The sequence below is a fragment of the Fukomys damarensis genome, unplaced genomic scaffold, assembly GCF_012274545.1.
Source record: "Fukomys damarensis isolate Sample0158 unplaced genomic scaffold, DMR_v1.0_HiC HiC_scaffold_31, whole genome shotgun sequence".
Classification (NCBI taxonomy): Eukaryota; Metazoa; Chordata; class Mammalia; order Rodentia; family Bathyergidae; genus Fukomys; species Fukomys damarensis.
This window is the reverse complement of record NW_022900943.1, coordinates 478,578-493,294: the sequence shown is the minus strand read 5'-3', so window position 1 is coordinate 493,294 and position 14,717 is coordinate 478,578. Positions and strand designations below refer to the sequence as shown.

Below are 14,717 nucleotides of genomic sequence, written 5' to 3'. Positions count from 1 at the left end.
CAGCATGGTACTGGCAAAGAAATAGGCCTGAGGATCAATGGAACAGACTGGAAGACACAAAAACAAATGCAGATGTACTCAGCTACCTCATCTTTGACAAAGGAGCTGACCATCCTCAGTGGAGGAAAGATAGCCTCTTTAATAAATGGTGTTGGAAAAACTGGATATCAACCTGCCACAGATTAAAATTAGACCCTTATCTTTCGCCATGCACTAAATTAAAATCCAAATGGATTAAAGATCTAAATATTAAAACAGAAACATTAAACTTGCTGGAAGGTAAGTTAGGCAGAACTCTGGAAGACATTGGTATAGGAAAAGACTTTATGAACAAATCCTCAGTAGCACGGGAACTAGCAGAAAGAATCAACGACTGGGATCTCATCTTACTAAAAAGCTTCTGTACTTCAAAAGAAACCATTAGCAGAACTAAGAGACAATCTAGAAATACTTTTTGATGCTGGTCCAAACTGCTTTGTTATTCTAGGTATTTTGAATACCAAGCTTTGCCCTGAATACTGTTGCCTTTTGTTGCTACAATACTCTTTCATTCATTCTTCCTTCTTACCCATTCTGGGTATGTACCTGGTGCTGAATTGGTAGCTTTTAAGAATTAAAAAAAAATTTTTTTTCAAGCCCTGATAATTCGTAATATCAGAGTAATTTCTTTGTCTAAAGATGCCTACTCCCATGCCATGCCTAGTACTGCCCTTAATGAATATTACTTGAGTTCAAATCATGTAGTGCATTCCAAACTAAAGACTATTTCTCTGCTGTTTCATGGCAAGTAGAAAATAAATGCAAAAACACTGAATCTGGGTTTTCTGGAAGACTTTTTGCTGTCTTTTCCCTTAAATATCTTCTTAAATCTGCATCCTTTAAGTATATACTATTCATTTATCTTTGACATCTTTTCACTTACTACCTCATGTAGTTTTTTTTGGGGGGGGGTACTGGGGATTGAACTCGTCATGTAGTTTTCTTAAATAATTTATGTTTGTAGCGAGAGATAGATTGTGTATTAGTTGCCGCTTAAGAAATTTGAGTATTCTAGAAAGATTGGTTAAACTCTATTTAATTGGTCTGTGTTGGCACTCTTCTTGCCCTCTGAGTTCTAAAATTTTAATAAAATATTTTTATTTTTAATAAAAAACTCGTGCTGTAATTGGAATTGAATTAAAGGAACACGTTTGGCTTTTCATAAAACTAGATATTGAAATGACTAAAAACACTGGTTTCAGGAAATTTTCAGGTTGAAAATGACATGACATTTTTGTTGGGCTTTATATTTATATTAACATTTAACAGTTTCTTAATCTGATCTTTAAAAGCTTGTAAGATTTGATTGAGAACACTTGATTTATGTATATTAACACCCAGTTTTCTAGATGATGACATAGTTTCAACAGAGCTGAAAACCTACAAGAACTGACTTTAGAAATGTACCAGTGTTATCTGACCACCTTATTTGTTTCAAGGAATGGTTCTACAAAAATATATGTCTAGCTAATCTGGAATTAATAGTGTGTGTGTGTGTGTGTGTGTGTGTGTGTGTGTGAGAAAGAGAGAGAGAGAGCGAGAGTGTGTGTAAAATCATGTACGTAAGCAGGGTTGGGTTGAGGGGAAGAGAGAGTAAGAGTTATTACTTGAGTAAACAAAACCAAGTAGTAAAAAAAGCAGTTGTGTGTAGCAGACTGGATCATCAACAGTTCATGTTGGTTTAAAGTTATATTTTTAGGGGTAGTACCTTACTAACTCTTAATTTCGCATAGTGTCCATGTTTTTGTCTTGTGTCCTTCTAAAATACAGTACTCTGAACTAATGGCTTTATGTGAGTTGGGATTTTGTTAGGTACTGATTTTTAAAATTTGTTTCCCAGGTTGTTTGCATTCGTTCCACTTGGAATGCTCTCTCCCCAAAGTTGAGTTGTGACACAAGACCTCTAATTTTGAAAACCCTGAGTGAACTGTTTTCTCTGGTGCCTTCTTTGACTGTCAGTACCGCTGAATATGAGGTATGCATTTAGAGCTTAACAAATTGCCTGTCTTTACATTAGAAGATGTGGGATATCGTAACTACTTTTGGAATAAGCATTTATTAAGTTGTGTTTGACAGAAATTCTTTAGCACTTTTTGTTCTGAGAACATGTTGGTATTCTTATGAACCGCTGGTAGGAAGATATTACTCTTATGGATTCTGAGTCTTTGTGACTTATGAACATAAAGGTTACCAATTTTTTATTAAGAAAATATAGATGAGATTTTAAAATGTATCCTTTAAAAGTGTTTCTAAAATGTTTGTAAGACTAACAAAATCATTTTGTTAATGTTCTAAGGTCTAAAATCTAAGTTCCAAAGACTTTAATAAAGGCAGGATAGGTTCTCCCAATTTTATGAGTTACTCAGTGTCAATTCAATGTCAAATTGAAATGCTTGGTGGGAGACTCTTTGATATCAACTCATATATTGCTGCTTAATGCTTTCTGCATTATCTCTTCTGTGAGTGAAATGAGTCAGAGGATGGGAAATGACATTTAAGTCTCTGTACTTTTGGAGGCTGTATTCTCTTTTACCTGCACCTTTGTTGCTTTTCCTTCACAAAGCACCAACTGATTTTCACTTGTAGTCTTGCTGAGCCTTTAGTTTGATTTAGTGCTTCACAGCCTGTGGCAAACTATCACACCATCAGATTCCTGTAATAGTTCTTTGTTTATTTTAGGTCACGTGATTAGAAATAATATAGGAAAATGTTTTTTTGAATTCTGGTGCTCAGTAGTGAATAAATTCAAATTTGTCTTTTTTGAGGTTAAATATGTAGTGGAGTGTTTGACACATAATATGTATTTGGTAAGTAATTACTGAATAAATTGACTAAACCAATAAAACTATCTTGATTTTATTCTCATGTGGGCTTTTCTTTTAGGGTATTAAAATAGAATCCATTTGTGACTCCTAGAGTATACTGTTCACTTACAGGGTTTTTTATTGTTATGGTTGTAAGTCATGGGTCCTTGTCAGAGAACCTGCAGGGTTGCTGATAAGGAGCTAAGGCAAAAATTGAAGATAGAGCATATCATGTGTAATTTATTTTCTGTCTTTAGGAACAGAAATCTTATACCTTTCCTTGTACTCTTAGTTGTTCAGACTTTTGTACAGGTTAATTTCTGAAGTACCTGTAGTTTTTCTGTTAGTTTCTTACATTTGCTTGTCCGTGGCTATGAATCATCTTTTGGACTAGATTTTTTTTCACATTTGTATTACATTCCTTTGGTTGACTTTTGGGCTTATGTGTTGTTAAGGCTCTTCTGCTGTTCAGACAGACTGCTTTGGGACATTTCCATCCATCTCTGCATTCCCAGTCCTGAGGGCTTGCTTCAGTGGCAGTCCCCCGCAGAAGCAGAAGTGAAGAAGCATGGAAGGAAAGACTTTCCCTCTCTTTTCTGTCTTCTTTCCACCCAGTGCTCTGAGTTTCCCTCTGTCCTCCTGTCAGTCTGCCCTTCTATCCTTCCCTCTCCTTATCTGTGCTTAGATAATTTGGTGGTTTTATTTTGAACTGCTTAGAACTTACTTAGATATCACCCAGAGTTGAACTAAGTTTTCTCAAAGCATTTCTAGTCCTTGTCTCATCAGTGCCTCATGTTCAACTAAAACAAGCCAGTAGCCCTTCTACAACAGACTCGATCAACCTGAACCCTGCATTTCAGAAGGAAGTCACTTGTCATTTCTCTGTGTCCATCAAACTTTTCTTTCTTTTCTTTTGTTTGTGTTACCCTCTCTGTCTAGACATCTTTTCCTCTTTAAGTTTAAAATCTATTTTAGGAAATAATTGTTTTAACTTATCCTTTGAAAATTTGTAAGCAAGAGATGCTTATACTGTTCTCAAGAGCCTTTATCCCATTTTAGGAGCTGTATTTCTATTTTATACTGCAGCGATACATATACATACATTATTTTCTTCATCAGCCAGTAACTTCTTGAAAACAGCACCCATGATTCAGTTACAGTTAATTTTTGAATTGCTTTGGATTGTATTTGGTGGTGTATGTATTCATTGACTCTAAATACATTAATGTGGACTGTATTGGGCCTTGGAAATACTAATCAGTAATACACATACTATTTTTTTGAATTCCTATTAAATTCCCAATACTTTTCTAGTTAGTTTGCACTGATTAGTTCTAAAACCTAATGGGAAGTTTTTCAAAACTGTTTTATAGCTAAAAATATTATTAAGGTAACTTTGGAGATCTATCAAGCAAGTAACTTAACCAAGATTGTAGTGACCAAGTGAAAGCTGGTGTCTGAACCCAGGGCTTTCTAGCTGCATAGCGTGTACTTTCTTATAATACCATGATGAGAACTTCTAGAAGTTCAAAGGTTGGTAAAGGAGATATATGTGAGCAGTAGTAATTATAACATTTGATGGGTACAATTAGTTAAAGGTCTGTGAGTGTGGTGGAGGAAGTGAAATACACTTTTAGGAGGAATCTAAGGACATCTTCATTAGAATAACCTTAAAAAATTATTGTAATGCTGCTTTCTGTTGACGTTGAAGATTAGGATATACAAAGGCAAAAAGATATAGAGGAATCATATATGATTTACAAGGACAAGGTATTATAAGAGATGACCAAGTAGTCTTGGAAGACAAATGCCTTTTATACTCAGTCATTTATTAAATACTTGCCATTTTTATGGAGCTGTTCTGGGCTCTGGGTTCTGTGTCTTTAAAATGAAGACACAGTCACTGCCCTCAGTGTACATTGTGGTAAATCTTACTAGATGTTAAAGTGTGCCACATGCTGTACGGCTCTTTAGAGAAAGGTACAATCTTCTGGATTGGAATTAGAAGCAGTGGCATGAAAGAGTGCCACTTGTAATAGTATTGAAGGGTCAGTCAGAAGTGGTTAGTTTTCTAGATTTAATAATCTTAAAATTTCAACGTGTTATCATTGTGTTTAGATGATAGATCTGTTTCTGAGTATTTTCATCTTATGAATAATAGATAAATATAGGTTAATACTGACATAATCTTAAAAGTAATCTGATTTCTATTTTCTACTTCAGATTTCTTAATCGCAGTTTTACTTTGTCTTAAAACTTTTTTTCTTATGTTTCCGGATTTTTCAGAAATTTAAAGTTCAAGTTCTCAGCTTCCTCTGGACTCACACTCAAAACAAGGTACTATCCCAGGGTTGTCAGTAAATCAGAAGTAAGTTGGGAAAAGAATTAAAAAATATGACGTACGACAAAAAAGTAACTCTGTTATAATGATGGCTTTGTGGCTAAACAAAATATGTAAGTTTAGATTTTTATAAAAATTATTCTAAATTTATGCTACATTTTCACTGTAAAGTACACTTCATGGAGTGTGGGGGTAACCTGACAGATGTGAAGAGGGAATGCTGACAGTATCTCTTTGTTTTTTTATTTTTTTAATTAATTAATTATTTATTTATTTTTGGTACCGAGGATGGAATTCAGGACCTTGTGCTTGTGGCGCAGGTGGCAGAACCACTGAGCTAAATCCCCTGCTCAATATCTCTTTATTTTATATGGTCACTTCCCTACCAACAAACATATCAAACCAACAGTTCGTCTGAGGCTTGTGGTGTCTTTTCTAATCATGAGTATAAAAAGGACCGTGTTGGTGCTGCTGTACCTGACTCATAAGTGGATCAGCTTAGATTCCAAAAGGTTAACTTGCCCTCTCATTGTGTAGAGAACCAGAATCAGACCCAGACTTGTGCAACTCTTAAATCCTCGTGCTTCTTCCACTACACCATATTACTTCACAGTATCCCAAGCAATTATGAGTTGCTTTAGGTTTAATGTCCAAGTCATGATCAAATGTGGTATCTCTGAACTTTTTGTCCAATGCTGTTTTTTCTCTTTTTATTTGGGACATATTCTCCATAAAGGTATTTTGGCTGAGAAGTTTTCCTAGTTGTTTTTACTTTTCACTTCAGGCCTCTTTATTTTACTCTTTTGAAAAGAAGATGAAGTTCCTTGATTTCTCTTCTAAATTTGTAGTAAATGTCTTTTGGCCTAGGCAAGAACTTGGATACCATTTCCAAAGAGTATTGAGTATAGAACGTTGGGCCTGATGAGGGAAGATTTTCTTTCCTCTTCCACATCTGAGGATTGATATACTTTTAATTTGTTTATTTCCTTTTCTTTTACCCTCTCTAGGACTCACTCGTAGCAAATGCTGCATACAAATCTCTGTCCCACTTTAGTGCAGGAGACCACACCATCCTTCATCTGCCTGAAAAGGTAGGCAGTTCTGCTTTATCACTCTATCCCTGTATTTTGCTGTTTTATGACTTTATGCTCATTCTTAGGAGAGTCCTACCTGATGAAAGTCTATGTAACCCTAGATGTATTGTCCATAAAAGGTAAAATTTGTATTTATTTGTTTGTTTAACATGTAGAAGACTGTAAAAGTCTTAGACTTCATAGATTATGAATTTAAATCTCTTTGAAGCAGATGGAAAAACAGCTATGGTGCAAGTTAAATTTGCTGAAGGTGATTGATAGATGCCTTGGTCCAGTCACCACATCATCTTGGACTTCAAAATCCAAGGAGAGCCTGTGTAGATGGAGCTGTATAGCCAACAATATTTATTTGTGATTAAAAAAAAAAATGGATGCACCTATTTTGGGGGAATACCTGAGTCAGTGGTGGAGTACTTGCATAGCATGTATGAGGCCATGGGTTCAATCCCTAGTACCAAGAAAAAAGAAAACAAAATGATGTTATTTGAGAAACCTGCTATTAGTATAATGCAGAACTATATATCAGTAAGCCTTAGAGAACTGGATGAAGAAACTGTTACTGTCTTTAAGGATTAACACATGCTCTGACATGATCTTAGTTTTAAAAATAAGCTTATTTTAGTTTTAAATTAAACCTATACCCTTTTCTGGCATCTACCTAATATAATTAGGTTTAAGTTATTAGCTCATATTAGAGAAATTCAGTACCTAATTTCAAAATTAGTGCCACTACTAGTTGAAATGCATACAGATATTTATTGAGTGCCTTCCGAATATAAAGACAAAGTATATGTTATGTGAAGTTGAATGTAATATTACCATCTTAGTTACTTTTCTCATTGCTACAGCAAGATACCCAACATCCAAAGTTAAAAGAGGAAAGGTTTATTTGGCTCACCGTCTACAGACATTTCAGTCCATAGTTGGCTGGCCCCAAAGCAGGGTTGCATGGCAGAGAGGCATTGCAGAGGAGAAACAGTTCATGGCAGGCAGAAGGCAGCAAAGCAGCAAGGTGGCAGCAGGAACAACCAATCCTCCCCTTATATTTCATCCAAACTACTTGCCTTTTGGGGGGTGCCAACCACACCCAGGGTGGGGCACTCTTAATCCCAACATCACACACCCTAGATCTGGCAACCTTTGCAAACCCCCACCTCACTCCGCGAGGCTTTGGGGGGACATCTAGATATAAGCCATAACATTTCACCCTTGGCCCCCAAAAGACTCGTGCACATCCCTTTATGTAAAAGGCACTTAGTTCATCGCTAAGACTTGCCAAAGTCCTAACCTTTTCAGCATTGTGGAAAGTCTCCTCTGATACTTAAAGCAAACTTTGAGCTGTGAGCCCCTGTACAAATGAAAAGAAAGGTAATTACTTTCAGCATACAGTGGCACAAGATAAACATTGCCATTCCAAAAGGTACAAATAGGGGAAGAGAAAGGAATGGAACCAAAGCAAGTTCAAAATCTGGCAGGGCAAGTATTAAGTCTTGTAGTTCTATTTCCAGCATCTGAGGCAATCTGTGGCAAGACCTGAACTCCAAAGGGCTTGGGTGGCTTTGCCTGTATGGCACTGCAGGTGGTTGCAGCTCTCATGGATCTCTCTTGGCCTGGCTGTGCCTCCCTCCTTTCAGCTTTCCTCAGATAGTCTATGTTCCTGGCTTCTCAGACCTGCTGGGGTCTCTGCTGCACCTTCACACATTGTTCTCTCAGGGGCACACTGCCTGGCCTCCTAGGCTTTCTTCTAAAATCTGGGTGGAAGTCTGCCTGACCCCCAACTCTTGCATTCTGTATGTGTCTAAAATCTGCTCCATATGGATGATGCCAAAGTCTGCTCTCAACTGGAGCAGCAGCCAGGCTCCCTTTTTGCTCTTGGCTGTAAGAGTTGGGTGCCTGTTTTTCTGAGTGCACTGAACCCAATTCCAAGGAGCAAATTCCCTAGACCACCACCATTATGGAACATGGTGCTCCAGTGCTCTCTTCTCAAAGTGAAATTTTCCACCTTTGCAATTTTGGTGCTGCAAAATGTGGAATCCTGCTGGTTCTTGTGATGTTCTTAGGCCATATTTTCTATTGTCTTCTTCCTTCTCAGTAACCAAGTTTTCTTCTGCTCCATCTTTGCAGTCAACAGCTTCACTGGAGCTTCCTTTTTGGCCAAACTCAAAATGTTTTAAGCTTTCTTCTGGGCTCTTTGCTCTTGATTTTCCACATAGATTGGCTTAAAAGCCCCCAACAGTAGCCATGCCACTGCCTCAGTTTTAAATTGCCTTGAAATTTCTTCTGCAAGTTTTATTAGTCTGCTGCCTTTAATCTCTGTCTCAGGCACTAAGTCTCTGGACACAAGCAAACATGCAGACAAATTTTCTGCCAAAGTTTAACACATATAGTTTGGAGTCCAACAGGCAATGCAGTCCTTTTTCCAGCACAAACCTCCTGAGCCTGGTCTTTACCAGTAGTGTTTCTATCAGCATTCTGATCTTCTGAGTTATGACCAAAATCACTAATCAAGTACAGTTGAAGGCATTTCAAGGCTGCTCTTTTAGCTGGCATCTCCAAACATTTCCAAATCTTCCTGTAAGCCAGTTTAAAAGCTCCTGAACCACATGGTCAGATACAATCACAGCAATAGCCCTGCTTCTGTGGTACCAAAATCTGTCTTTGTTACTTTTGTTGTTGAGACAGAATACCCAACACCCAAATTTAAAGTAAAAAAGGTTTAGATGGCTTGTAGTTTGTAATAATTAATAGTCAGCTGGTTTTAAGGCAGAGGTGGCATGGCAGAGGGGCATAGAAGAGCAGAAGAGAGGTAATAGAAGATAAGCAGAGAAGTGTTAGTAGCAACTAACTGCAGCAGTCCTCTTTCCGTTCCTTATATTGCATCCAGGCTACCCGCCCTAAGGGTAGGTAGCACTGCCAGGGTGGGGCACCAGGTGCACATCCTCGATCCCAGTATCACACACCCTAGATTCTATTGCCTCTGAACAGTACCACCTGTACCTTATGAGGCTTTGGGGGGACATCTAGATATGAACTATAACAATTAGCTAGAAACCCCTGGAAATCAAATGGCAGTAAGATTTGATACAGATTTCTTGGCATCCTCAGGTGTAGAGTGGGTTTGGACTTTTCTTGTGAATTGAGTTTATACAGAGATTAGATGTCAGTAGTGGAAAACTTCTGTTTACTGAATTGAATTGGAGCTATTAAGTAAAACCAAATCCTAAGAAAGATGGGTTTTCTATACTATTGAGGGCTCATAAAGACAGATTTCCTAGCTTGTCATGTAGTGATTACAAATGGGAAGGCTTAAGTAATGTGTTTTTTTATATATATGTATTTTTTAGAAAAGATGTGATTTCAAGCTGTACTATAGTGGCTATCATTATCCATACTTACTTATGAAAAGAAAAAGGAAAAAAAAAGTTAGGTAAATTTGGTATGCAAACTCCTAGATTAGCTGTAGCAGTTTGAGAGATAACTTTATATGATTATTTTTAATAAGCAGTTGCTTATTTTGATCATGGCGTGAAAACTACCTGCTGAAATATTCCAGCTGGAGCAATAGCTTTTATTAAATTTTACATTCTTTAGACTGCTTATTCTCTACCTCTTTAAATATTGACATGCTTATTATATTCATATAATGTTAGTTACAGCTTGGTTAAATCTGTATAGTAAGTCAATTGTTAGCTGTTGTACTTCCTTACTGTAGCTCTTCTATAATCATAAGTAGCTGAATAGTCATAAATATTTTTTGTACTTTACAATATGACTAGTAATTATATACTTAGGATTTCTTTCACTTTTGAATCTTTGCCACCAGTATGCAAAGAGCTATAAAAAAAGCTATATGTCCTTTTTACCATGTTTTGAATTTGTGTGTGTGTGTGTGTGTGTGTCCCCTAATTACCTTCTGGGATATGTGTGCCACCCCCGGAAGTATCAGCATCTCACTACGGTGAATATACTCGGCTGAGGCTGCATGGAGGGGATGTAAGTGGTTGGAAATTCTTCCCTACTCTGACCCCAGCTTCTGATAGAGAGGACCAATCTCCTAATGGAGATGCATTGCTTCTAACATTCCCCCCTGCATTCTTCTTTTTATTGATTAGTATTTTCAGTTTGGTTGTTTGAATGTCTGTCTAAAGATTAAACATAGAAAGTGGTCGGTGTGTTCATATCCTTCATAATTTCCAAAAGGCTAAGGATACAACCAGGTCAGTGTTCCTCCTTTGTTTTGTAGGTGATGGGAATGATATGAAATGCAGACTCATTTTAATAAAAGTATATTTTCAAATATTTCTTGAGTCTCTTTCAAGTAAGGTCTTCTATAATGTAAAATGTAAGATTTTTCTTTGTTGTCAGAAATATGCATTCTGCACCAAGGGGGAGGTTGACATATAAGATTTCACTTTTCCAGTGAAATTGTATTGATATTTTCTCCATTTGTAGCAACGAATGAACTAAACTTTTGAGCCCATTGTGAATTTCAAGTACAGTTATAAAGAAAAATGATGTGTCCTTATCAATGGGGTTACCTTTGTGAATTATAATTTAGCTACCTCTATAAGTATTGCATTTAAAACATTTACTTAGGAAATATATTTTGATTGCTAAATATTAAACTGTATAAATTGAAAGTTAACAAGTGGAGCCAAAGGAGTAAGAGAAATGACAGACATCAAAAGGAAGATCTAAAAGTAGATCACAGTACATTTAAAGTAAGATGGAAGGTGTCAGTGGATAGTGGAGGTCACGGAGACATCGCATGAGTGAGGGATCTGAATACCAAATTCACTAACTCATTCTCACCACTGCTTTCTTATTAAATTCTGTGGGTCTAGAAGTGTGCATACTAACACGTGTGTCAGTTTAATTACTTACTGGATATATGCTAAGTGCTAAACCCGTTTTATGAGTTGGGAAGGTTGAGTGAAAGCCATAGCAATATCATTGTTAATTACTTAAAATGCAAATCTAAAGTTGGTTCAGAAATTCAAGGGGACTTCTTTGAGGGCTTATTGATTATAATGTAGAAGAACTGACAAAAATGGTTTCCTGTTTTAGCTTGTATTCCTTCTGTTCTTTTTAGCTATTTACCATTGTCTTTGGCCTTCTTTAGCACCTCCCACTCCAAAAGAAAAAAGAAAATCCAGCTAAACAAAACAATACAAAAATTTTTCTGATAAAGTATTTAGCAATGTATAAACATGTAGAAGATGATGATTCTTGTCTCTGACTTGAATTCATTAAAATTATACAGCTACTTAAAATTAAACTTTGTTTTTATAGAGACCTTAACATCGACTTTTTGACCTCCAGAGTTAATAGTAGAAGATATAAAAACTCATTGTGCATCCAGGGTTAGTATAAACATGGTATAACCTGTTTGGCTTTGATTTAAGTGAATGTCACTGCATTCATCAGAAGCTGTTTCTCTTTTTAACTGAATTTATGCAGATGCTTGACATAGTTCCAAATGCAGAGACTCTTGGATTTTCGTAGGCTATGCACACAGAAAGGTGGTTGAAAGGTTATCTGGCTCAGAATCCATAGTGAGGCATTTCATAAGCTAATTCAGTTTGAAGCAGATTTTAAAAGTAATTTGTCATTATATATTTATGTGGCTTTCTATTTAAGTTTGTTCATTAAAGCTTAGCTGTAATTGGAAGGGCTTTGTTGTGTGTGTTTGAATATATGTGCAGTTTTTCATGGGTGTTTGAGTAGCTGACGTTAACTGCCAAATTTTCAAACACCAACAGGTATTCTTTTATATGCATTTTCTTGATTCTCCCTCGTTGTACTCACATTGCTCTTACACAGTCATTGCACACAAACCAAAGACAAGACTGCTGTTATAACAGAAAAGTTGGAAGAAATAATTTTTTAAGAGGTAGCAGAGGAGGAGGGAAAAGTACTGGAACCAATGATAATAAATGCTCATTTGTCCCAAGGAGTCAGCTCACCTTTCAGGAAATAAAATTGAAGGGATGATCATACCATTATAAGTATGTAGAGTTTATCATTTCTATTTACATTACTGTACCGGTGTAATTTTTTGTTAAAATTCATCCATATTGGAGAAAGATAACAGTATAAGCCTCTTAGGAATCCAGTTACAGATCAAGGGGTGGATCAGTTTTCTTCTTTTTCTTCTTCTTTTTTTTTTGTGATCAGTTTTCTTTATCCCCAACCAGGTAACTCTTTCTTTAGTAGCTCTGGAAACATTGATGGCCTGAGTCTTATGACTCCATTTTAAGTAATTTAGGTTGACTGAGCAGAAGGACTGGACAGGGTAGGAGATCATATCCCTTTATACTAAATAATTCTGGAAACATTTGTTCCTTTCATGTAGTTTCCACACCACTCTAAGGCCCCACTGGTGGAGGTAGCAGCAGAGGGCATGGTCCCCCCTTTCTTCCCCCTCCTCTTCCTTACCTCTAATTTCTTTTTTAACTGCTTTATTGACATGTAAGTCACATACCATACAAATCACCCATTTAAAGCATACATTTTAGAGCTATAATTATATTAAAGGAATTAGGCAGCTAATCACAGATCAATCACATTTTAAGTTCAGAACATTTTTCCTCCGAATAAACTCATAGTAGTAGGCAATCCCCATTACCCTTTGCCCTTCATGAGCTCTAAGCAACCATTCACCTACTGAGTGTCTATACCTTTGCCTATTCTGGACCTTTCCTGTGAGTGTAATATTAGAGGATTCTTTTTGTGATTGGTTTCCTTTTAGCATAGTGTTCTCAGAGTTCTTTCATATGTAGCATATAATCTGTGCTTCATTTCTTTTTATGGCCAAATTATATTGCATTGTATGGATATACTATATTTTGTATATACATTCATCAGTTGGTCAACATTTGGGTTTGCTTACATTTTGGGGCTATTATGAGTGTGTGCTGCTACAAACAATTCTGTGCAAGTTTTTGTGTGATTCATATTTTCATTTCTCTTGGTTATATACCTAGGAGTAGAATTACTGGGCCATATGTAATTGTTTTATTGTTTTCCAGAGGTACTATACTGCATCAAAAAGTCAGGAAACAAGGCAGAGGGACACAGAACCAATGCTTTTGGTAGGGACTTTTTAGGCCATTTGGATTGGTTAGAATCTCTAAGGCAATTCTTGATCACACCAAACTCAGTATATTCCACGTATATATGAAATCAGATCTACTTGGGAAAGCTTGCTTGTTAAAAGTTTTTTTTCTTTTTGTTAAAAGTTTCTTTTTTCTTTTTGTTAAAAGTTTCTTAAACACAACAGGGTATCTCTGGGATGCAGAGTTGTGGAAGAAAGCTGTCACGCCCTGTCTGGAGGCATGATAGTGGGGCTGGGTCAACCTCAGAGCTTTAGGGCATTAGGGATGCCTGTTGACCCTCAATTAAATCTTGTCCTGGGAAGAACTCAGGTGATCGCGTTGCTTTCACTCTGTTTACTAGTGAAGAGAACACTAGTTATGGGTGAAAGGCTTCATCGGAATTGAGATTATTGTACTTAAAGAGAAACATTTCCTCTGTGCTTTCCTTTATCTCCCTGCAAGAATCTTGACTCAGTGCAGTTTCTAAATGAAACAGTGCTTTGGGGACCTATGAAGAAGGCAATCTGCAGGAATTGCTAATTATTTCTAAAAATAACTCCAGGAGACAGGCTAATGGTAATGACTGGGTTCTGGCACTTTATGGTTATAGCAACCACTTTTATATATTTTGATTTCCTCCTCTAATGCTTAATTATCTCTGTGTGGGCATTATGATGATATGTCCTTGAAAGTATTAAAAATTTAATTAATTGCTTAACAGTCATATCTTGTGGAAACTACAATAGTAATAATCTTTTTACATTTTTTATTTTGGGTTCACACAAACCTAACTAATCACAGAGCAACCACAAAATATCAAAATGCAAATTCAGCACAGTAAAGTATAGCTACTGATTACAGAGTTTAGGGCTTTTGTATTGTGGCAACAAACTGTCATGTCTAAGAAAACATCAACCAGAGCACTTTATCATTTGCTGATCTCTATTATATTTCCACTGGGAGATTTTAAGCTTTGCCATAGAAGTATAGCTGGAGTCACCAATTTTAAAAAGGTATCAGACAAGGCAAATATTTAATTATAAACCATAGAAATTTAATGTATTGAATATGTCAGAGTTTTCATTATATTGTTGGTATAGAATTTTATTAGTTTTCTATAATAATCATTGCTTATGCTAGCTTATTGTGGTTTTCTTAATGAATTACTATTAGTTCTTTAAATAGGTCTGAAATCATATCTGGTAAGATGACTAGAGTCTACCATGTAATTGGTACATGAATAGATTTTTAAATATTAATTTTTATGGTCTTTTAACATAGAATGACGGTGTCTGACAATGTTTAAATCGCGACATGGGAGGACAAAGATTTTATGTAGTGT

At 36.3% G+C, this 14,717-nt stretch overlaps 1 protein-coding gene across 2 annotated transcripts in view; it reads left to right on the top strand.

Moving 5' to 3' along the window:
• Positions 1-14,717, top strand: part of Focad (focadhesin) — a 268,590-nt gene that overhangs the window by 146,718 nt on the left and 107,155 nt on the right. For both annotated transcript variants that reach the window (XM_033757649.1, XM_033757648.1), the window contains exons 15-17: positions 1,880-2,014; positions 5,130-5,180; positions 6,192-6,275. In XM_033757649.1, coding sequence (XP_033613540.1) covers positions 1,880-2,014; positions 5,130-5,180; positions 6,192-6,275 — 270 coding nt within the window. The remainder of the gene's footprint in view (positions 1-1,879; positions 2,015-5,129; positions 5,181-6,191; positions 6,276-14,717) is intronic.